The sequence below is a fragment of the Salmo salar genome, chromosome ssa16, assembly GCF_905237065.1.
Source record: "Salmo salar chromosome ssa16, Ssal_v3.1, whole genome shotgun sequence".
NCBI classification, from domain to species: Eukaryota; Metazoa; Chordata; class Actinopteri; order Salmoniformes; family Salmonidae; genus Salmo; species Salmo salar.
The window spans coordinates 49,080,906-49,106,370 of record NC_059457.1 but is presented as its reverse complement, the minus strand read 5'-3'; the positions used below and the strand labels follow the sequence as shown (position 1 = coordinate 49,106,370).

General features: G+C 45.4%; 1 protein-coding gene across 9 annotated transcripts in view; it reads left to right on the top strand.

Moving 5' to 3' along the window:
• LOC106574090 (dynamin-like 120 kDa protein, mitochondrial) overlaps nt 1–24,946 on the top strand; it is a 75,054-nt gene extending 50,108 nt beyond the window's left edge. For all 9 annotated transcript variants that reach the window (XR_006759779.1, XM_045697355.1, XM_014149639.2 and 6 more), the window contains 2 exons: nt 22,721–22,793; nt 23,189–24,946. Coding sequence is in view for 8 of the 9 variants with exons in the window: in XM_045697355.1 (XP_045553311.1) it covers nt 22,721–22,785 (65 nt within the window). In the remaining variant the exon portion in view is untranslated. The remainder of the gene's footprint in view (nt 1–22,720; nt 22,794–23,188) is intronic.
• Nucleotides 24,947–25,465: the final 519 nt, after the last annotated feature.

The window sequence follows — 25,465 nt, the reverse complement described above, 5'->3', positions numbered from 1 at the left end:
CTTGCATTCTGTGCAACAGAGTCAGGGTAAATGCAGCAGTTTGGGCCGCCTGGCTCGTTGCGAACTGTGTGAAGACTATTTGTTCCTAACAAAGACAGCCAACTTCGCCAAACGGGAGATGATTTAACAAAAGCGCATTTGCGAAAAAAGCACAATCGTTGCACGAATGTACCTAACCATAAACATCAATGCCTTTCTTAAAATCAATACACAAAGTATATTTTCTTAAACCTGCGTATTTAGTTAAAAGAAATCCAGGTTAGCAGGCAATATTAAACTATGGAAATTGTGTCACTTCTCTTGTGTTTATTGCACGCAGAGTCAGGGTATATGCAACCGTTTGGGCCGCCTGGCTCGTTGCGAACTAATTTGCCAGAATTTTACGTAATTATGACTTAACATTGAAGGTTGTGCAATGTAACAGCAATATTTAGACTTATGGATGCCACCCATTAGATAAAATGCGTAACGGTTCCGTATTTCACTGAACGGATAAACGTTTTGTTTTCAAAATGATAGTTTCCGGATTTAACCATATACATTTTTTTTGTTGTTGATTTATTTCACGTTTATTAAACCAGGTAGGCTAGTTGAGAACAAGTTCTCATTTGCAACTGCGACCTGGCCAAGATAAAGCATAGCAATTTGACACATACAACAACACAGAGTTACACATGGAATAAACAAAACATACAATCAATAATACAGTAGGGGGAAAAAATAGAAAAAAAAGTCTATATACAGTGAGTGCAAATGAGATAAGGGAGTTAAGGTAATATATAGGCCATGGTGGCGAAGCAATTAAACACTATAATGGTGGGTGTACAGAAGATGAATGTGCAAGTATAGATACTTGGGTGCGGAGAAGCAAGATAAATAAATACTGTATGGGAATGAGGTAGATAGATGGGCTGTTTACAGATGGGCTATGTACAGGTGCAGTGATCTGTGAGCTGCTCTGACAGCTGGTGCTTAAAGCTAGTGAGGGAGATATAAGACTCAAGCTTCAGAGATTTTTGCAGTTCGTTCCAGTCATTGGCAGCAGAGAACTGGAAGGAAAGGTGACCAAAGGAGGAATTGGCTTTGGGGGTGACCAGTGAGATATACCTGCTGGAGCGAGTGCTACGAGTGGGTGCTGCTATGGTGACCAGTGAGCTGAGATAAGGCGGGCCTTTACCTAGCAGAGACTTGTAGATAACCTGTAGCCAGTGGGTTTGGCGACGAGTATGAAGTGAGGGCCAACCAACGAGAGCGTACAGGTCGCAATGGTGGGTAGTCTATGGGGCTTTGGTGACAAAACGGATGGCACTGTGATAGACTGCATTCTCTTTGTTGAGTAGAGTGTTGGAGGCTATTTTATAGATGACATTGCTGAAGTCGAAGATTGGTAGGATGGTCAGTTTTACGAGGGTATGTTTGGCAGCATGAGTGAAGGATGCTTTGTTGCGATATAGGAAGCCGATTCTAGATTTAATTTTGGATTGGAGATGCTTAATGTGAGTCTGGAAGGAGAGTTTACAGTCTAACCAGACACCTAGGTATTTGTAGTTGTCCACATATTCTAAGTCAGAGCCGTCCAGAGTAGTGATGCTGGACGGACGGGCAGGTGCGGGCAGTGATCGATTGAATAGCATGCATTTAGTTTTACTTGCTTTTAAGAGCAGTTGGAGGCCACGGAAGGAGAGTTGTACAGCATTGAAGCTCGTCTGGAGGTTAGTTAACACAGTGTCCAAAGAGGGGCCAGAAGTATACAGAATGGTGTCGTCTGCGTAGAGGTGGATCAGAGAATCACCAGCAGCAAGAGCGACATCATTGATGTATACAGAGAAGAGTCGGCCCGAGAATTGAACCCTGTGGCACCCCCATAGAGACTGCCAGAGGTCCGGACAACAGGCCCTCCGATTTGACACACTGAACTCTATCAGAGAAGGAGTTGGTAAACCAGGTAAAGCAATCGTTTCAGAAACCAAGGCTGTCAAGTCTGCCAATAAAAATGTGGTGATTGACAGAGTCGAAAGCCTTGGCCACGTCGATGAATACGGCTGCACAGTAATGTCTCTTATCGATGGCGGTTATGATGTCGTTTAGGACCTTGAGCGTGGCTGAGGTGCAACCATGACCAGCTCTGAAACCAGATTGCATAGCGGAGAAGGTACGGTGGGATTTGAAATGGACGGTTAATCTGTTAACTTGACTATTGAAGACCTTAGAAAGACAGGGTAGGATAGATATAGGTCTAGTGTCACCCCCTTTGAAGAGGGGGATTACCGCGGCAGCTTTCCAATCTTTGGGAATCTCAGACGATACGAAAAAGAAGTTGAACAGGCTAGTAATAGGAGTTGCAACAATTTCGGCAGATCATTTTAGAAAGAGAGGGTCCAGATTGTCTAGCCCGGCTGATTTGTAGGGCTCCGGATTTTGCAGCTCTTTCAGAACATCAGCTATCTGGATTTGTGTGAAGGAGAAATGGTGGGGGCTTTGGCGGTTTGCTGTGGAGGGTGCCGAGCAGTTGACCGGGGTAGGGGTAGCCAGGTGGAAAGCATGGCCAGCCGTAGAGGAATGCTTATTGAAATTCTCAATTATAGTGGATTTATCGGTTGTAACAGTGTTTCCTAGCCTCAGAGCAGGGGGCAGCTGGGAGGAGGTGCTCTTATTTTCCATGGACTTTACAGTGTCCCAGAACGTTTTTGAGTTTGTACTACAGGATGCAAATTTCTGTTTGAAAAAGCTAGCCTTAGCTTTCCTAACTGCTTGTGTATTTTTGTTCCTAACTTCCCTGAAAAGTTGCATATCACGGGGGCTATTTGATGATAATGCAGAATGCCACAGGATGTTTTTGTGCTGGTCAAGGGCAGACGGGTCTGGAGTGAACTAAGGACTATATCTGTTCCTAGTTCTAAAGCACTTTTAAAGAATAACCAGGCATCATCTACTGACGGGATGAGGTCAATGTCATTCCAGGATACCCCGGCCAGGTCGATTAGAAAGGCCTGCTCGCAGAAGTGTTTTAGGGAGCGTTTGACAGTGATGAGGGGTGGTCGTTTGGTCGCAGACCCATTACGGATGCAGGCAATGAGGCAGTGATCGCTGAGATCTTGATTGAAAACAGCAGAGGTGTATTTGGAGGGCAAGTTGGTTAGGATGATATCTATGAGGGTGCCCGTGTTTACGGATTTGGGGTTGTACCTGGTAGGTTCGTTGATTAATTTGTGTGAGATTGCGGGCATCAAGCTTAGATTGTAGGATGGCCGGGGTGTTAAGCATGTCCCAGTATAGGTCACCTAGCAGCACGAGCTCAGAAGATAGATGGGGGGGGCAATCAGTTCACATATGGTGTCGAGGGCACAGCTGGGGGCAGAGGGTGGTCTATAGCAAGCGGCAACAGTGAGAGACTTGTTTCTGGAAAGGTGAATTTTTAGAAGTAGAAGCTCGAATTGTTTGGGTACAGACTTGGATTGTAATACAGAACTCTGCAGTAGATTGCAACACCGCCCCCTTTAGCAGTTCCATCTTGGCGGAAAATGTTAAAATTACGGATGGAGATGTCAGAGTTTTTGGTGGTTTTCCTAAGCCAGGATTCAGACACGGCTAAGACATCCGGGTTGGCAGAGTGTGCTAAAGCAGTGAGTAAAACAAACTTAGGGAGTAGGCTTCTAGTGTTAACATGCATGAAACCAAGGCTTTTACGGTTACAGAAGTCAACAAATGAGAGCACCTGGGGAGTGGGAGTGGAGCTAGGCACTGCAGGACCTGGATTAACCTCTACATCACCAGAGGAACAGAGGAGAAGTTGGATAAGGGTACGGTTAAAGGCTATACGAACTGGCCGTCTAGCATGTTCAGAACAGAGTAAAAGGAGCAGGTTTCTGGGCACAATAGCATAGATTCAAGGCATAGTGTACAAACAAAGGTAAGGTAGGATGTGAGTACATTGGAAGTAAACCTAGGCATTGAGTAATGATGAGAGATATAGTCTCTAAAGATGTTTAAACCAGGTGATGTCATCACATGTGTAGGAGGTGGAACAACATGGTTGGTTAAGGCATATTGAGCAGGGCTAGAGGCTCTACAGTGAAATAAGACAGGAATCACTAACCAAGACAGTAATAGACGAGGCATGTTGATATTAGAAAGAGGCATGGGTAGCCAAGTGAACAAATGGGTCCAGTGAGTGGTTGGGCTGGCTGGGGACACGGCGATTCAGACCGTTAGCAGGCCGGTGCTAACAAGCTAGCAGATAGTAGGCCGGGGCCAACAAGCTAGCAGTTAGCAGACAGGGGCTAGCAAGCAAGCAGTTATCAGACCGGGGCAAGCAAGTTAGCAGAAGGGCCTTTGGGGGACGTCGCGATGGAGGTAAGTCCGTTTTTGCCTCTTCGTGCGGTGACGTCGATAGACCAGTCGTGGAATTGGTAGGGTTCCAAGTAACTCTTGGTAGCTAGCAGAAGGGGTCTTCAGCGGACGTCGCGCCTGAGGGGCCTGTTAGAATGCTCTGGCAGATTATGTCGGTATTCCAGTCGTAGAGGATCGGCAGGGTTCCGTGCCCCGTACCGGCAGTAGAAGGGATCCGGATATTGTAGCCCAGGAGTGGGCTTCGGTCGTGGCCCAGGAGCCCTAGCCGGGCTAGCTTCAGGCTAATTGGTGCTTGCTCCGGGATGGAAACGCTAGCTAGGAGTAGTCACCCGGGATTGCGGTTAGCTAGTTGCGAAGATCCAGATGAAAATGTTCACAGAGTTTGCGGTATGGAGAATCTGGGGATATGGATAGAAAAAATATGGCCGTTATGCTCTGGTTTGAGTCACGTTGTACGAACTGGCGAGAGCTTTCCGAGCTAAAGGTTAGCTAACCGCTAGCAGTGGTTTGCTGACTGATAGCTGGTAGGTAGTTAGCTGGCTAGCTTCAGTTGAGGGATTCCAGATCCGAAGTAAATAGAAATACTTTAGAAAAAACAGATCCACGTCACATTGGGTGCGGCTGGTTGCAGGAGAGTGTTTAGAAAAATATTTTGAAAAGATATGCGAAGAAAAATATATACAAGAGACTCGACAGGGCAAAGACATACGTCTGACTGCTACGGCATCTTGGAAATATCGGCCTAATGGCCTAAGGCTCGTATTTCTGTGTGTTATTATATTATAGTTAAGTCTATGATTTGATAGAGCAGTCTGACTGAGCGGTGGTAGGCAGCAGCAGGCTCATAAGCATTCATTCAAACAGCACTGTCCTGCATTTGCCAGCAGCTGTTCGCTGTGCTTCAAGCATTGCCTGTTTATGACTTCAAGCCTATCAACTCCCGAGATTAGGCTGGCAATACTAAAGTACCTATTAGAACATCCAATAGTCAAAGGTATATGAAATACAAAATGGTATAGAGAGAAATAGTCATATAATAACTACAACCTAAAACTTCTTACCTGGGAATATTGAAGACTCATGTTAAAAGGAACTACCAGCTTTCATATGTTCTCATGTTCTGAGCAAGGAACTTAAACCTTAGCTTTTTTACATGGCACATATTGCACTTTTACTTTCTTCTCCAACACTTTGTTTTGCATTATTTAAACCAAATTGAACATGTTTCATTATTTATTTGAGACTAAATTGTTTTTATTTTTGTATTATATTAAGTTAAAATAAAAGGGTTCATTGTTCATTCAGTATTGTTGTAATTGTCATTATTACAAATGTATATTTAAAAATCGTCCCATTTAATCGGTATCGGCTTTTTGGGTCCTCCAATAATCGGCATCGGCGTTGAAAAATCATAATCGGTCGACCTCTAGTACATTTACCATTCATTCCTATTTCTAATCTATAATGTTTGTTTGGTTAGGTTAATGTCTTATTGCATTCAATATAATATTATTCTATTCTTTTACCGTTCTCACTGTCGGAGTGGACAACCTATGCTACACTTGTGAGAAACAAGTTTTGGTTTATATCATTCCTTTTACGAGTTTTGCCAATTTAGTAATTGTCTTTCGTTTGGAGCGCTCCTGTCAATGTTGGGTAATCACGCGCACCAGATTACGCATAGAATTAGGCCTAGAGGCTACCTGGCCTGCGCGCAACTGTAGGCATATAAATGTGCCCATTTGGGGATCTAATTACTATGTCTGATTGGCTTAACACACCACTATTAATGAGCTGTGGAGCTTCTCAAAGTAGTGTTTTCTTCACCTCAAACAGCAAGCAAACGGCTGTTTTTTATATCCATTGAGAATAACAAAAGTTCCTCAATGTATTTGAAACATATTTCCATCTCTCTCCTTTTTTATAACCACTAAGCGTGAACAATAGTTTGTCAAATGTGTTTGGAAAATCTCTCCATTTCTCCCTTTTTATAACCACTAAGCGTGAACAATAGTTTGTCAAATGTGTTTGGAAAATCTCTCCATTTCTCCCTTTTTATAACCACTAAGTGCCAGTGGAAACATAATTTCTTCTTATCCCTTGTGCAAATAGCTTACAGCTGTCTGTCCTGAGCTCACTGGTGCAGGAAAATCTGAGGGTCCAGAATATTTTATACAGTGTTGCAAGCATGAGCTTCTGGATGGACACATTAGTTGGTAGTTGATTAAATGTTTCAAGTTTGGCTATGCATGGCTTGTCTGCAACAATGCGATTTATATGTTATTTATTTTTATCAGGGTATTTTCTACCTGCAGGCTGCAATGTTTTTATTTGTTGACTTTATAGGCTATTTTTACATAGTTGGCAATAGGAGATACTTTTTAGGTTTGCCAACCAAGATAGACCACAGCCTGTCGTTTTATATCTGAAATATCGTTCTCATTGTTCAATATGTGGTTATGCTCTTGTAATTTCTCCTCTCCATCAAGTCTCAAACTACTGGCCTGCGATCCAAATGCAGTCCCCAGGCAAAATTAGTTTGAGACCTCAGATGTAGTCTGAAAACCCAACAGGAATCATCTGATGATGATCGTTAACCATCTATGATGTTAACGTTTCATGTTATTCAATGTTTTTTCCTGGTAAATAGTCAATACCAAGCTAATGTGTGTGATGGAGATATTAAACATGTGACATGGTACGAACGAAAGTCTTGTGATGTTTGGAGCAGCTGGGAAATTAGGTTAAACTCTGACGTAAGCCTGTCCCCTCTCTCACACCTGTGTGCTGTTTCACCCTCCCCTGCCAGACTCAACAGGAGATTCCACCAGTTTAGCCGGGCTGGGTGGGGAGGTGTGTGTGTGTGCGTGTGTGTAAAACTGAACACGGTGGTACTTGAAATCCCCTCCGATCTGTTTTTACACGCTCCTCTTCTCTTCTGTGGAGGCGAGATGACGGCCCCTCGTAAAGGTATTAGGCCAGGTCAGCACTCAGCCCCAGGAGTCTGGTAGTTACTGGATGGAAGGGAAACGTTAGCTCTTTCTTTCTCTCGCTCTCTTACTCACTCTCTACCTCTCTCTATCTCTCATTGATGGAGGGAACGTGTATAACAGTACTCACACACACAGGCAGACGGGAAGACAGACAGGCAGACAGGCAGGCAGGCAGGCAGGCGGAGGAGTCCTTTTTATATACACGGCGTGTGTATACAGACGCATGCACCCGCCAGCACGGTCTCACACCAGACTAGAGCACGCCTCTTCACCTTTTACCCCAGGTCTTTTTGAGCTGTTCCTGTGAGTTTAGTGCTGGTATTGTGTGCGTGTTTGCGTGCATGCGTGCTGTGTAAAGACCACAGTAGCACTCTTGGTAGTCTGTAGCTGCTCCCCGGAATGCCCTTCCTCTCTCACGCAGTCCTCCATCTCACTTCTTCTCCCTCCATATCTTTCATCGCTACTTTTGTTTCTACCCCCTCCTTTTCTTCCTCTGTTTTTCCCACCTTCTCACCAACACAGGACTGTTTATACCCCTCCCTGACTGCCAGGGGAGGAAACAGCTTCCGCCATTCCAACAGCTGGATCAGAGGCCCTCCATTCCTCCGCTCTCCACACCCCGGCCAGCCAGCCGCTCCCAGTCCCAGTCCCAGTCACAACCCCTGCCTTCACCTCTCTTTTCCACCCCCCTCCCCTTCTTCTCTGAGGCTGGGAACCGGGGCTATCCACGCTCCCTCCGACACCTGGTGTTTTAGTGACCCACTCCGCTCTCTACACACATCCTGCTCCACCACATGTGTTTGACAGCCCTGCAGCAACAGTCTCTGGGTGGGTGTAAATCTGTCTTCACTGGGCCTGAGTGTGTGGATGGGAGAGAGGTGTGTTCTGGGAGACTGTTCAGTCTGTCAGACACCCAGCCAAAAGGAGAAGGGCTAGGCTGTTGGCCCTGCCTTTCCCAGGACCGGCCTCATTACTCTCATTTTGCCTCATCTTTTCCAAGATCACTGAAGGCAACAGGTGAAAGCAATAATGTTAAAAGTAACCAATCAAGTCCTTTCATTTAGCCATGATAATGAAGTAAAGAGCAAAGGAAGCTGTCTTTAAGCTATTGGGACACAACCTTACCTGTCACCTATCTACTGCTGACCCCATTTAGTGGTTGATAGGGCTGTTGGTGGACTGAGTTAAAAAACGTTTAAAAAAAAACATTTGTCTAGCAGTGGCAAATATATAGAAAATGTATGGCACACGAGACCCCTGTCTGATTCACGCCTTTCTGAGTGGACTAATCCATTGGAGGCCACTGGGATGGCACACCAGTATCACCAGTAGTACATTTGCCGTTAATTCCCATCATTTCTAATCTTCTATGTTTGTTTGGTACAAACCTAGGCTACACTAAACAAAAGTTTTCGTTTATTTAATTCCATGTATGAGTTGTAAATGTATTAATTGTCTTTTGTTTGGAGCGCTCCTGTCAAACTTGAGAAAGGAAGTGCACCTGATTACTTGAAGAAGTAGGTCTAGGTTACCTGGCCTGCACGCAAATGTAGTCCGACTGTATAAATGGTCCCATCTGGGGATCTGATTTGTATTTCTGATTGCCTTATCTCACCATCACTGTGGAGCTTCTCAGTCATTTTTTCTTCGCCTCAAACACAAACTAAACAGTCATTTTTTATTTTTACGTCCATCAAGCCTTTTTCTAAAATATATGTATATTTTTTAAATGTACTCATCAATCTACACACAATACCCCATAATGACAAACCTTATTTACGTAAGTATTCAGACCATTTGCTATGAGACTTGAAATTGAGCTCAGGTGCATCCTGTTTCCATTGATCATCTTTGAGATGTTTCTACAACTTGATTGGTGTCCACCTGTGGTAAATTAAATTGATTGGACATGATTTGGAAAGGCACACACCTGGCCCACCGTTGACAGTGCATGTCAGAGCAAAAACCAAGCCATGAGGTCGAAGGAATTGTCCATAGAGCTCTGAGACAGGATTGTGTCAAGGCATAGATCAGGGGAGGGTACCAAAACATTTCTGCAGCATTGAAGGTCTCCAAGAACACAGTGACTTCCATCATTCTTAAATGGAAGAAGTTTGGAACCACCAAGACTCTTCCTAGAGCTGAACGCCTGGCCAAACTGAGCAATCAGGGGAAGAAGGGCCTTGGTCAGGGAGGTGACCAAGAACCCGATGGTCACTGTGACAGAGCTCCAGTTTACTTACACTTAGGTTGAAGTCATTAAAACTCGTTTTTCAATCACTCCATACATTTCTTGCTAACAAACTATAGTTTTGGCAAGTCGGTTAGGACATGTACTTTGTGCATGACACAAGTAATTTTTCCAACAATTGTTTAGACAGATTATTTACATTGACATTTTAGTCATTTAGCAGACTCTCTTATCCAGAGTGACTTACAGTAGTGAATGCATACATTTCATACATATTTTACTTATAATTCACTGTATCACAATTCCAGTGGGTCAGAAGTTTACATACACTAAGTTGACTGTGCCTTTAAACAGCTTGGAAAATTCCAGAAAATTGTGTCATGGCTTTAGAAGCTTCCGATAGGCTAATTGACATCATTTGAGTCAATTGGAGGTCTACCTGTGGATGGATTTCAAGGCCTACCTTCAAACACAGTGCCTCTTTGCTTCAAGTCGAGGGAAGATCAAAAGAAATCAGCCAAGACCTCAGAGAAAAAATTGCAGACCTCCACAAGTCTGGTTCATCTTGAACAATTTCCAAATGCCTGAAGGTACCACGTTCATCTGTACAAACAATAGTACGCAAGTATAAACACCATGGGACCACACAGCCGTCATACCGCTCAGGAAGGAGACGCGTTCTGTCTCCTAGAGATGAACATACTTTGGTACGAAAGTGCAAATCAATCCCAGAACAACAGCAAAAAACCTTGTGAAGATGCTGGAGGAAACAGGTACAAAAGTATCTATAGCCACAGTAAAACGAGTCCTATATCGACATAACCTGAAAGGCCGCTCAGCAAGGAAGAAGCCACTGCTCCAAAACCGCCATAGAAAAGCCAGACTACAGTTTGCAACTGCACATGGGGACAAAGACAGTACTTTTTGGAGAAATATCCCGATGAAACAAAAATAGAACTGTTTGGCCATAATGACCAACATCAGCACATGTCAGTTTTCAGATATCGAGTTTGAATGTGCTTGCGATGACATTTCACTCTATCGTGTCATTAGGGAATTTAGTTTGTGGTTTGCTGCTCCTGCACAATGGGATGTGTGTGTGGGCTCAGCACCAGCTAGAGGCCCGTATTTACCTGAGGGTGTTTAAGTGTTGGGTGTTCTTCTGGGGGGCTGATGTGCAGAGTATGATGTGTCGGTCGGCATCGGCCGTGCAATCTCTGTGGTTTTTGAGGTTGTTTGGGATCAGCGCTGTGCCTAATGTGATGTAGTGACATGCAGGCTTTAGGGTATGTCCCGAGTCGGACCGCCAGATTCATCCTTGTCTGATAGAAGTCATGGAGACAGGTGGGGCTTTACCGGAGTGGGACCCTGGTTTGAGTGTTACTGTCAGGTTTTGCCTTGGAATTGACATCACAGGTGATTCAGGTCAGTCTGTCTTTCTGTCTGTCTGTCCCTGTCTGTTTGCCTGCCTATGTGCGTGACTGTCTGTCTGTTTGCCTGCGTATCTGTCTGTTTGCCTGCCTGCCTGCGTGTGTGTGTGTGTGTTTGCCTGCCTGCCTGCCTGCGTGTGTGTGTGTGTGTTTGCCTGCCTGCCTGCCTGCGTGTGTGTGTGTGTGTGTGTTTGCCTGCCTGCCTGCGTGTGTGTGTGTGTGTGTTTGCCTGCCTGCCTGCGTGTGTGTGTGTGTGTTTGCCTGCCTGCCTGCGTGTGTGTGTGTGTGTGTGTGTGTTTGCCTGCCTGCCTGCGTGTGTGTGTGTGTGTTTGCCTGCCTGTATGTGTGTGTTTGCCTGCCTGTGTGTGTGTGTTTGCCTGCCTGCCTGCCTGTGTGTGTGTTTGCCTGCCTGCCTGCCTGTGTGTGTGTGTGTGTGTGTGTTTGCCTGTGTGTGTGTGTGTGTGTGTTTGCCTGCCTGTGTGTGTGTGTGTGTTTGCCTGCCTGTGTGTGTGTGTGTGTGTGTGTTTGCCTGCCTGTGTGTGTGTGTGTTTGCCTGCCTGTGTGTGTGTGTTTGCCTGCCTGCCTGCCTGCCTGCGTGTGTGTGTGTGTGTTTGCCTGCCTGCCTGCCTGCGTGTGTGTGTGTGTGTGTGTGTGTGTGTGTGTGTTTGCCTGCCTGCGTGTGTGTGTGTGTGTGTGTGTGTGTGTTTGCCTGCCTGCCTGCGTGTGTGTGTGTGTTTGCCTGCCTGCCTGCGTGTGTGTGTGTGTTTGCCTGCCTGCCTGCGTGTGTGTGTGTGTTTGCCTGCCTGCGTGTGTGTGTGTTTGCCTGCCTGCCTGCGTGTGTGTGTGTGTGTGTTTGCCTGCCTGCCTGCGTGTGTGTGTGTGTTTGCCTGCGTGTGTTTGCCTGCCTGCCTGCGTGTGTTTGCCTGCCTGCCTGCGTGTGTTTGCCTGCCTGCGTGTGTGTTTGCCTGCCTGCCTGCCTGCCTGCGTGTGTGTTTGCCTGCCTGCCTGCCTGCCTGCGTGTGTGTTTGCCTGCCTGCCTGCCTGCGTGTGTGTGTTTGCCTGCCTGCCTGCCTGCGTGTGTGTGTTTGCCTGCCTGCCTGCCTGCGTGTATGTGTGTTTGCCTGCCTGCCTGCCTGCGTGTGTGTGTGTTTGCCTGCCTGCCTGCCTGCCTGCGTGTGTTTGCCTGCCTGCCTGCGTGTGTGTTTGCCTGCCTGCCTGCCTGCCTGCGTGTGTGTGTTTGCCTGCCTGCCTGCGTGTGTGTGTTTGCCTGCCTGCCTGCCTGCGTGTGTGTGTTTGCCTGCCTGCGTGTGTGTGTTTGCCTGCCTGCCTGCGTGTGTGTGTTTGCCTGCCTGCCTGCGTGTGTGTGTGTGTTTGCCTGCCTGCCTGCGTGTGTGTGTGTGTTTGCCTGCCTGCCTGCGTGTGTGTGTTTGCCTGCCTGCCTGCGTGTGTGTGTTTGCCTGCCTGCCTGCGTGTGTGTGTTTGCCTGCCTGCCTGCGTGTGTGTGTTTGCCTGCCTGCCTGCGTGTGTGTTTGCCTGCCTGCCTGTGTGTGTTTGCCTGCCTGCCTGTGTGTGTTTGCCTGCCTGTGTGTGTGTGTTTGCCTGCCTGCCTGTGTGTGTGTGTTTGCCTGCCTGTGTGTGTGTGTTTGCCTGCCTGCCTGTGTGTGTGTGTGTTTGCCTGCCTGCCTGTGTGTGTGTGTGTTTGCCTGCCTGCCTGTGTGTGTGTGTTTGCCTGCCTGCCTGTGTGTGTGTGTTTGCCTGCCTGCCTGCGTGTGTGTTTGCCTGCCTGCCTGCGTGTGTGTTTGCCTGCCTGCCTGCGTGTGTGTGTTTGCCTGCCTGCCTGCGTGTGTGTGTTTGCCTGCCTGCCTGTGTGTGTGTGTGTTTGCCTGCCTGCCTGTGTGTGTGTGTTTGCCTGCCTGCCTGTGTGTGTGTGTTTGCCTGCCTGCCTGTGTGTGTGTGTTTGCCTGCCTGCCTGTGTGTGTGTGTGTGTTTGCCTGCCTGCATGCCTGCCTGCCTGTGTGTGTTTGCCTGCCTGTGTGTGTGTGTGTGTGTTTGCCTGCCTGCCTGCCTGTGTGTGTGTTTGCCTGCCTGTGTTTGCCTGCCTGCGTGTGTGTGTTTGCCTGCGTGTGTGTTTGCCTGCCTGCCTGCCTGCCTGCCTGCCTGCCTGCCTGTGTGTGTGTTTGCCTGCCTGTGTTTGCCTGCCTGCGTGTGTGTGTTTGCCTGCCTGCCTGTGTGTGTGTGTTTGCCTGCGTGTGTGTTTGCCTGCCTGCCTATGTGCGTGACTGTGGCGTGCACATCCGTAGTTCATCAGTGGAAAGTCCACACACCGAGGCCGACGTTACCCCGTAAGATTGATTGTCCAGGCTACTTAACTGGCTCTCTGTGGTTTACCAGGATTTACAACCCCCCCCCCAAATCAACTCGCAAATTACATAGACATTTTCTGAATTTACAACTTGAGTGTCTTGCACAGCTTTAACTGTATAAAGGCGTCATTACTTGTAGGTGAAGTAACATTTATTTGGAATTCGCCCCCCCAAAAAAAACATTTTTTGTATTAGGCCTACTCCTCTGTGTTGAATAATTCTGCTGTTTTCCTGCATGGAAGCTTTTGGAACCTAGCAGCGCTAGCTAGGATAAATCCACTTTGCAAATGAAATCTCCATATTTTCCCCTGTAACCCAATTTTACCTGTCACCCTTCAAAGCCATAGCAATGTCTGTCAATAAATCTTGCCCAGGAGACTACAAAACACATCCTCACATGGCCAGGAGACTACGAAACACATCCCCACCTGGCAACACATCCCCACCTGGCAACACATCCACACCTGGCAACACATCCCCACCTTGCCAGGAGACTACACAACACATCCTGCCCAGGAGACTACACAACACCTGACGTAACAACCCAGGAGACGACACAGCGCCTGACGTAACAACCCGGGAGACGACACAACGCCTGGCGTAACAACCCGGGAGACGACACAACGCCTGGCGTAACAACCCGGGAGACGACACAGCGCCTGGCGTAACTACCCGGGAGACGACACAGCGCCTGGCGTAACTACCCGGGAGACGACACAACGCCTGGCGTAACTACCCGGGAGACGACACAACGCCTGGCGTAACTACCCGGGAGACGACACAACGCCTGGCGTAACTACCCGGGAGACGACACAACGCCTGGCGTAACTACCCGGGAGACGACACAACGCCTGGCGTAACTACCCGGGAGACGACACAACGCCTGGCGTAACTACCCGGGAGACGACACAACGCCTGGCGTAACTACCCGGGAGACGACACAACGCCTGGCGTAACTACCCGGGAGACGACGCAACGCCTGGCGTAACTACCCGGGAGACGACGCAACGCCTGGCGTAACTACCCGGGAGACTACGCAACGCCTGGCGTAACTACCCGGGAGACGACACAAGGCCTGGCGTAACTACCCGGGAGACTACGCAACGCCTGACGCTTTCACGTGTTGTTTTCCCCGCTCTGCTTTTTTGTTTTGTCTAGCCCATGTGGTGACCCCAGGTTGAACCTGTTCAGTCTCAGGGCTCGACTTCTTGGTTCTGCTCTCCTCAGGCATCTGGTTTCTAGATAAGCCCTCCAGAGCCAGCTGTGATTCATGGCTTTGCCACTGACGGGCGTTTTGCCCACAAGATCCCCACTTTCTGCATCCGCCTCCAACGGCCCTGCATTTATAGCATGTTAAAATAAAGATTTAGAGACAAATCCAGTGACATGGCCATGCCTCCTCTTCTGTTTTTTACTTTAAGAGATCGCTTTTCAGTTGGGACAGGATCACGCATGCAGACGTACAAAGGATCCCATCTCGACTGTAGCCTTGCCGGTGACAGAAGTTGAATGTAAAAATGTGTTTCTGAATCATGACAGTTTGGGATGGGAGCCTCGTCCTGACCAGGCGCTGAACTCAGTCCTGTCTTCAGAGTTGGCTGATGATGGACTGGGGCACCATGCAAAAAAAAACAGGCGTTTGTCTTGGCACCAAATGTTAGCCACTGAAACTCTCCATTGACACTTTATAATACAGTCTCCCATTTCTAACGGCTGCCTCTCTCCTTTCATATCAAACTCCAGAGAGGAGCATCCTCAATATTAAAGAGATTAAGGACTCTCCCTCACAGCGTGCTATACGACCCTCTCTCCTCTTTCTACTCTCTTTCCATCTGTATGGAGTGGTTGTTCGGCCGCGGCCACACTGTTTCACAGTCTAATTACAGGTCAATTAAAGGCTTTTCCCTCAGTCCCTTCTGCTGTTCCTGCTCTGTCCACTGAAGGCTTTACAGCCTTACGGCGCCGATGAGTGGGAGTGAAAGAGACCTATCATTTCCTGTGGAGATCAGCCGAAAGAGGGACCTGAAATAAGGGATTTCAGAGGATTATGGGAATATTCATGACCAGATAAAGGGAGGGCAGCTGAATGGCAGTGTCTTGGGGCTCATCTCTTAGGTAAACCGGAGCCTAAATTGAGTTTTTCGATCCCTCTGAGGCAACAGGCAACGAACGGCGACTCTGTCCACTTTGTGTGTTGCGTTTCCGCGCGTCCTGAAAGAAAAGCTGCCTTGTTGTGAGCTTTTTATTTCCCTTGTCGTCTTGTGGGACAAACAGATGGCGGAGGAGAAATCAATATGTTCCGCACCATCACTAACCAGAATATTTGAGTTTTGTTAAATCCGCCATTCACAATCTGTGCATCCCCTTACTTTTCCCTTCATGATGACAGGGGCATAATTTTAACGCCGTTATAAATGAATGGCATTAAATGAATGGTGTAACATTTTGCCTATCAAATTCTGATCTAAATGGCGAGAGATGTGAACTATAAAATGTACTTCAGTTAAGGTTCGTTCAACGTGTGTCATCTCCTCCATGGTTGACCTGATGCAGTAAGTGGTCCACATCGGGCAATTTAACCATTTTATTTCAGCTGGCTTTGAAATAACTGCTAGGCCTACTCTCTAGGAGATTAGACTTAATGCTGATAGGAGAAATTTGCGGGATGATTTGGAAAATGGTAGTTGAGGATATTATTTTCTGCAACTTGCATGAAAAGAGGACTTTGATGCCCTGCTATCAAAAGACACAAAGGTCCACAGGGGCTGATAAACTGAAGCCGGGGCTGCGTCATCGCTGGCGTAATAACCCACATTTTACATTTAAAAAAATGGATATTGGGGAATATTGCAAAAGTAGGGAAGGCTGCTTATGTGCTGCCACTCCATAAGGTTGGGGACACTAGTGTTCTTCGTCATTATCATGCCATGTCTTGGGGTTCTTGTCTAGCAAAGATTCTTGAATCTTTGATAAATGTACAACTTCGTTCCTTTTTATCTGAATTATATTCTGAATGTACAGTGCCTTGCAAAAGTATTCACCCCCTTGGCGTTTTTCCTTTTTTGTTGCATTACAACCTGTAATTTAAATTTGATTTTTATTTGGATTTCATGGAATGGACATACACGGAAAAGTGGTGCTGCATATTTACATTACATTTAATACATTTATATGTATTCACCCCCTTTGCTATGAAGCCCCTAAATAAGATCTGGTGCAACCAATTACCTTCAGAAGTCACCTAAATAGTTAAATAAAGTCCACCTGTGTGCAATCGAAGTGTCACATGATCTGTCACATGATCTCAGTATATCTACACCTGTTCTGAAAGGCCCCAGAGTCTGCAACACCACTAAGCAAGGGGCACCATGAAGACCAAGGACCTCTCCAAACAGGTCAGGGACAAAGTTGTGGAGAAGAACAGATCAGGGTTGGGTTTTAAAAAAGATCCTAAACTTTGAACATCCCACGGAGCACCATTAAATCCATTATTAAAACATGGAAAGAATATGGCACCGCAACAAACCTGCCAAGAGAGGGCCACCCACCAAAACTCACGGACCAGGCAAGGAGGGCATTAATCAGAGAGGCAACAAAGAGACCAACGATAACCCTGAAGGAGCTGCAAAGCTCCACAGTGGAGATTGGCGTATCTGTCCATAGGACCACACTCCACAGAGCTGGGCTTTAGGGAAGAGTGGCCAGAAAAAAAGCCATTGCTTGAAGAAAAAAATAAACAAACACGTTTGGTGTTCGCCAAAAGGCATATGGGAGACTCCCCCAAAAAATGTGGAAGAAGCTGCTCTGGTTGGATGAGACTAAAATTGAGCTTTGTGGCCATCAAGGAAAATGGTACAGTTGAAATCGGAAGTTTGCATACACCTTAGCCAAATACATTTAACTCAGTTTTTCACAATTCCTGACATTTAATGCTCGTATAAATCCCCTTTCTTAGGTCAGTTAGGATCACCACTTTATTGTAAGAATGTGAAATGTCAGAATAATGGTTGAGAATGATTTATTTCTGCTTTTATTTCTTTCATCATATTCCCAGTGGGTCAGAAGTTTACATACACTCAATTAGTATTTGGTAGCATAGCCTTTAAATTGTTTAATTTGGGTTAAACGTTTTGGCTAGCCTTCCACAAGCTTCCCACAATAAGTTGGGTGAATTTTGGCCCATTCCTCCTGACAGAGCTGGTGTACCTGAGTCGGGTTTGTAGGCCTCCTTGCTCACACACGCTTTTTCAGTTCTGCCCACAAATTTTCTATGGGATTGAGGTCAGGGCTTTGTGATGGCAACTCCAATACCTTGACTTTGTTGTTCTGAAGCCATTTTGCCACAACTTTGGAAGTATGCTTGGGGTCATTGTCCATTTGGAAGACCCATTTGCGACCAAGCTTTACTTCCTGACTGATGTCTTGAGATGTTGCTTCAATATATCCACATCATTTTCCTACCTCATGATGCCATCTATTTTGTGAAGTGCACCAGTCCCTCCAGCAGCAAAGCACCCCCACAACATGATGCTGCCACCCCCGTGCTTCACGGTTGGAATGGTGTTCTTCGGATTGCAAGCCCCCCCCTTTTTCCTCCAAACATGACGATGGTCATTATGGCCAAACAGTTCTATTTTTGTTTCATCAGACCAGAGGACATTTTTCAAAAAAAATACGATCTTTGTCCCCATGTGCAGTTGCAAACCGTAGCCTGGCTTTATTATGGCGGTTTTGGAGCAGTGGCTTCTTCCTTGCTGAGTGGCTGTTCAGGTTATGTTGATTATAGGACTCGTTTTACTGTGGATATAGATACTTGTAACTGTTCTGCAGCATCTTCACAAGGTCCTTCGCTGTTGTTCTCGGATTGATTTGTACTTTTCGCACCAAAGTACGTTGAGCTCTAGGAGAGATCGCGTCTCCTTCATGAGCGGTATGACGACTGCGTGGTCCCATGGTGTTTATACTTGCGTGCTATTGTTTGTACAGATGAACGCGGTACCTTCAGGCGTTTGGAAATTGCACCCAAGGATGAACCAGACTTGTGGAGGTCTACAATTTTTTTTCTGAGGTCTTGGCTGATTTCATTTGATTTTCCCATGTCAAGCAAAGAGGCACTGCATTTGAAGGTAGGCCTTGAAATACATCCACAGGTACACCTCCAATTGACTCAAATGATGTCAATTAGCCTACCCGAAGCTTCTAAAGCCGTGATATCATTTTCTGGAATTTTCCAAGCTGTTTAAAGGCACAGTCAACTTAGTGTATGTACACTTCTGACCTACTGGAATTGTGATACAGATTATTTCACTGTCTGTAAACAATTGCTGGAGAAATTACTTGTCATGCACAAAGTAGATGTCCTATTCGACTTGCCAAAACTATAGTTTGTTAACAAGAAATTTTGAAAAGCGAGTTTTAATGACTCCAACCTAAGTGTATGTAAACTTCTGACTTCAACTGTATGTCTGGCGCAAACCCAACACCTCTCATCACCCCGGGAAAAGCCTTTCATCAGCAGGGACTGGGAAACTGTTCAGAATTGAAGGAATGATGCATGGCGCCAAATACAGGGAAATTCTTGAGGGAAACCTGTTTCAGTCTTCCAGAGATTTGAGAGTGGGACGGAGGTCCACCTTCCAGCAGGACAATGACCCTAAGCATACTGCTAAAGCAACACTTGAGTGGTTTAAGGGTTAACATTTAATTGTCTTAGAATTGCCTCAATCCATTTGAGAATCTGTGGTATCACTTAAAGATTGCTGTACACCAGCAGAACCCATCCAACTTGAAGGAGCTGGAGCAGTTTTGCCTTGAAGAATGGGCAAAAATCCCAGTGGCTAGATGTGCCAAGGTTATAGAGACATACCCAAAGAGACTTGCAGCTGTAATTGCTGCAAAAGGTGGCTCTACAAAGTATTGACTTTGGGGGGGATGAATAGTTATGCAAGCTCAAGTTAGTTTTTTTTGGTGTTATTTCTTGTTTGTTTCACAATAAAAAAGATTTGGCATGTTGTGTAAATCAAATTATACAAACCCCCCCCCAAAAATCAATTTTAATTCTAGGTTGTAAGGCAACAAAATAGGAAAAATGCCAAGGGGGAGTGAATACTTTCGCAAGCCACTGTATATCAATCAGGGATTAGACCAGGGCGCAGTACTGTAACCACAATAGTTGTAAATGATATTGTCAATGCTTTAAATGCATAAATGAATTGTGCTGCCTTGTTTGTTGTTTTGTTGACACCGTTGATCATTCTGTTTTATTGACTAAGTTGTCCTCAGTAGGCCTGAGCACTGATGCCTCTATGTGGTTTCAGAACCATCTCAGTAATATAACTCAGGCTATTGTGACAGAGGGGGGTCAAATCTGAATTCCTTGATGTGCATAAAGGGATACCCCAGGGTTCGATTCAGGGGCCGCTATTGTTTATGCTGTATATAAATAACATTGGAAATACTGTGGTTTTTTTAAATTACATTTTTTACTTAATATAAATGTTTATGCTGATCAAACCAGTGTTGCACCATTTGTAACCACGCCTTCTCACATTTGCAGTGTGATTTCCATGCGCTGCAGAAGTCACACTTGGAACTTTGGTTAGTTCTTAATGCAAACAAAGCAAAATACATGCTATTTTCTAGGTCCAGTAAGTAACTTAGACAAATTTGACATTTTAAATTACTAGCCTGAACAGAACACATTGAATGAGTTCCCTCTTCTAAATATCTTGGTATGTGGCTAGATGATGTATTGGGGTTTAAAACGCACGTTTCTGACCTGGTAAGGAAATTGAAGATCAAAATGTGATTGTTTATCTGTTGTTTTGCTAATTAAAAGGAAGTTGTCCAGGCCACTTTTTTATGTCTGTTTTAGATTCCGGAGATATTATCTATATGCATGCAGCAACTTCCACACTTAAACCACTAGATGCTGTTTTCCATTGTGCCCTTGGATTCATTAGTGGTGATCGTTTTAGAACTCACCATTGTGTATTGTATCAAAAGGTGGGTTGGGCCTCTGTATCTCAGAGAGCAGCATTCTCTTTGGTTTATTTACAAAGCACTCCTGCAGAGACTTCCGATGTATCTGACAACACTGGTCAAGGTCACAACAATAGCGTACGGTACAAGAGCACAACATTGTATAGTGCTAGAGGTTCCAAGGTTTTTATGCTCCATAGATGTGAAATGTGTTGCGGGGGAAGCTCAGGCTTGAATACCTGTTGCCCTTTAGGGAATTTATAACATTAGTGGGGAATCCTCTAAGTGAAGATTGGGTTTGTTTTTGTAATTGAGTATTTTATTGTGTTGATGTTTGTATGCAGGGCTGATTTTTAAAATACTTAAAATAAAGGTTCATAAAAATGTACACACTAGCTCTTTTATAAAGTGGCACATCTAGACTCCGCTGAGCTTTGAAGGTGAGCCAGGGGTTTTCCCTGGCTTGTTTTGATGTGACAGAGATGTCCCTCCCTCCTCCTTCATGGGTCTGGGACAGATAGATGTTTCTATTGACTCCATGTGAGTTTTGTTTTGCGGTTGGTGCCCGACCCACTCTCCTTCCCCTGGTATGTGTGTTCCTTAACTTCCTTTGAGCCCTTGTGGTTGGGTAGAGAGTTCTAGAGTGGGTGCTACAGCCAGGTTAGGTTTCAGCCCCAACACACCTGTCGTGATGGTGGAACCGTGTCACCGTGCCCTCTTTCCCAGCCCTAATGCCACCATTACGTGTTAGAATCTCCCCATGTGCCTCTGTGTTAAAGTATCAAAGGCTGGGGAATTTATTTGTGTGTGTGTGTGTGTGTGTGTGTGTGTGTGTGGAGAGAGCGTGAGAGGGAGGGGGGGAAAGGTGTTTTTCTACCACTCTTCTGCTGTTTGTCATTGTTTAGATGTGTGTGTTGGTCATAGTGATTTCTCAGCACTTTTAGTGTTATATTTCAGGACTCTGAGGTGTGTGTGTGTGTGTGTCCTTAGACGTGACTTTCATCCGTCAAAGGGATACATCTACACCCGTGCCCCCCACCAAAGGGTCTTGCACCAGCCCCTCTCTGTAGGATAAGGTTACCCTCTAAATGCAGCTCCCACTGTCGTGTTGACCTGAAATAGACACTTAAAGGAGAACTTCACTTTTTTACAGCTTGATGTGTTAGATGGTTCCTCACAATTTGTTTTTGTTAACATGCTCACATTCCTCCATGACTTCCATTGATTGTTAGCTTGTGGTGGCTAAGATTAGCTGAAGTGGCTGTTTTTAAAGAACTGAACCATGGATTACAGTTCCTCTTGGCCCATAGACTACTTTCAGTGTGAAGAACCATCTAACGTCAAGCTGTAAAATTGTGAACTACTCCTTTTAAAACACTGTTGGTCTGCTAAACCGCTATGATTTATCGAGCCGTAGAAATCAAGGAGTCTTCTGGTTTTGAAGCTTTCAGACCTTTGTGTCTAAGTTTTTTTGTTTGTTGTCAAAAGCATTTGAAGATACTATCAGAAGAGTATCTCGCCTCAGAGTTTTGTTTGAGTTTGTGCTTGGGGCAGCTCCAGTTGGATTAGTCTACTGGAATAGAGTGAGACGGAGAGACGGGGCAGCTGGCACAGCTAGTCCCCTATAGGCCTCTTTTTCTCCCGTTTGCTAAGACTTACTCTTGCCATTTTTGTTTATTCAGCGATTAAAGACTCTTTGTAACTGCAGCCCATCGTGTGACAGTACATGTTGTACGGACGGATTTCTCATTAAAACACCGTCTCGGACAAAAGGACCCCAACGGCGGGACGCGGTGACTCAACTTTTTTTTTCAGTGTATTTTCCCTTTCATGTGGAATAATGTTATGGTATCTCCCATCCATTAGCTAGACATGTGCCTGGAGGGACATACCATGTCATGGTTTTGGAGGTGGGAAATCTTTGATGTGGTATGGTCAACAACTTCAATAGAATATTTCACTTAAGTGGTCGTTTTATTTAGGTTTGAGGGCTGTCAGTGGGGACCGTCTGCTGATTGGCTGACACGAGGTGGCAGAACAATGGCCTGTGACACGTCTATTATTCTGCTAGTGAATACATTCATAATGTCAGGTCATTGGTTTCATACTCGTTCTGAGAAAGTATGCCACCAGATATTTATTGTGTATATATCTGGTACTGGGATTGCTGGTAGTTGGAAGGCCACGGTCACAACAGGAGGACTTGGGGTCTGAGAAACCTCGTTGTCTTGGGTCTCACAGGTGGAAACACCATAGAATAGGCCTGTTTAGCCAACTCAACCAACTTGCATGACAACAGTGGTTTACTGGGTTGTACTGTATCAATTGAGGCATCTTGGATGCTCTTCATATCTACTGTTTTTGTTTTGCAGCGACTCCACTAACCCATCCTCTCTCTTTCCTCCTCTGCAGAGAAGGTCCGTGAGATTCAGGAGAAACTTGAAGCCTTCATAGAAGCTCTTCACGAGGAGAAGTAGAGCACCAGGTAGCTGCCTGTCAAGCATCTCACACTACAATGACTATTAGTGAGCAGTGTTGTACAGAAATGTCTCTAATATAAATATATATGTGTAAGCATTTCACTGTGTACACCTGTTGTATTCGACACATCCGACAAATATGATTTGATTAGAATTTGATTTCAATACATATAAACACATACAAATACATATACACTACCGTTTCAGCTGTTTCCAGCTACAATGGTCATTTACAATATTAACAATGTCTACACTGTATTTCTGAACAATTATGTTATTTTAATGGACAAAAAATTAGGTTTTCTTTCAAAAACAAGGACATTTCTAAGTCACCCCAAATTTTGGAACATGTGTGTGATACAGATATACAATAATTCATCTCACCATTTCTCCTTGGCAGAAACCAATGGATCACAGAAGCATTGCACGGATCAAATGACTGAACCCCCCCAGTGATGCCCAACCGTTGCTCTTAGTTTTTTCCTGCGAGTGGAGTTTATCAGATGGAGCCCTTAACACTGAGGAGGATCAGGTTATCAGTGTGGCTGAGCAGATAGCACTTCCTCAGCTCAGTGGGCACCATGCTTTAAAGGCCCATGATGAGTTCACCAGACATGTCCTCTTCACACAGGAATCCAACAACTGTCTCCGGGCTTTTTTGCTCTGCTTTTTTGGCAGAGAAGACGAAGAGAGAAGGACAAGATTGAAGTTACACCTCGTGAATGACTGACGGATCGACCTCTCATGTCGTCTTCCTCTCTCTCATTGCTCCCTCGTTTCTAATAAATGAGGAGGTTGTGAAGGTTTTCTCTCTCACTGCCAACTTCCTTTCCTTTGTTTGGGAATGTGTTTAATCGGCTTGAGCACCTGTCAGAAGGTGTGTCCCAAATTGCACTGGTCAAAAGTAGTGCACTGTAGAGGGAGTAGGATGCCATTTGGGACGCGACCAGAATGTCTGCTGGTGAGTCGGTTACAGACGTGGTGTGTGATGGAAGGGTGATGGGAACCACCCTCCTCTCTGTAGATTGACTAGCTGTAAATGAACGCAAGGGTTCAGCCTGTTGGGCTGAAGCCATTCTCCTGCCTGTTGTTAGCACTCGTTCCACTTAGGACTTCATGTGAATTCACATCAGTTATCCCAGCGGCTAGCTTTAACCCAGCTCTACACGTGCATCACTAACCATATAGATACAGGCCTCACTTATTAACCCTCACTTGCACAACCTCCATCCTCCTAAAACTAGAATATATGAACAATGGATAGAATATTCCACACTAGTTGTAATAAAGATAATATAGATTGGATTTCTTATTTCAGAGAGTTATGTCTGCTATTGATAGGCAGAGTGCAATGCCCCACTATGTACCACTCTCTCTGCCCTACTGTGTGTGCACCTCATCACAAGGGTTTATAGGATGGCATTTAATTTCACTGTTGGACGAAACAGCCTCTACTATCTTTGTTCTGGGTGAAGATCCAGTGTTGGACTAGAATCTAGTTCAAACTGCAGTGGATGGAACTACATTGTCCAATCACGTTGGGGGAAAGATGCTAGTGACCTCGTTCTATTCAAACGTGGTGACACAGCTGCACAGGCGTCTTTGGGTTCTTGGTACATTCATTCCTTTAACTTTGTCTGCTTCTTCATGCTCTCCTGCCTCTGGGCAGGTCACACTGTCTGACTTGCTGGTCTCTACTCGTCTCTCCTGAGGGACCTTTTTCTCTCTCTGCTCTACTCCATCCATCCTTGTTTTCTTTATTCTTGATCCTTGCTCTTCTCTCAAGCCCTCTATCGTCTATCCTCTCTGTCTCCTATTTCACCCCCCACTCTTTGTTCCCGGCTCTAAAGAGTGGAATGAAACGGTGACTGGTATACTTAACCCCGGTCCTTCATGTGTATATGGGTTAATACCGTACATCGTGTACATGTAAAGTTAATACCAATCATGCATCTGTTGCTTATGGGAGGAGTGTCAGTGTGATGCTCTTGTAACAAGATATCCATGGGATGGTTCAACACCTACAGTTCTCTTTGATGTTATAGAATGTAATGTTTGCATGATATACCCCATCAGATGTGCTTTATTTATTACAAATTTGATTGTTTAAGAAAGTGAAAATAAAATTGATGTTAATAAAAATGTAATTTTCCAAGAAGTTGTTTCCGTGTTATGTCGATGATTTTGTCTTTTAAAATGTTTTTTTTTAATCTTTATTTAACCAGGTAGGCCGGTTGAGAACAAGTTCTCATTTACAACTGCTACCTGGCTAAGATAAAGCAAAGCAGTGCGACTAAAACAACAGAGTTACACATGGGATAAACAAACGTACAGTCAGTAACACAATAGAAAAATCTGTATACAGTGTGTGCAAATTAAGTAAGGAGGTAAGGCAATAAATAGGCCAATAGTGGCGAAGTAATTAAAATTTAGCAATTTACACTGGAGTGATATGTGCAGATGAGGATGTGCAAGTAGAAATACTGGTGTTCAAAAGAGCAGAAAAACAAATATGAGGATGAGGTAGGTAGTTGGTTGGATGGGCAATTTACAGATGGTCTGTGTAGAGCTGCAGCGATCGGTAAGCTGCTCAGACAGCTGATGCTTAAAGTTAGTGAGGGAGACATAAGTCTCCAACTTCAGCGATTGTTGCAATTCGTTCCAGTCATTGGCAGCA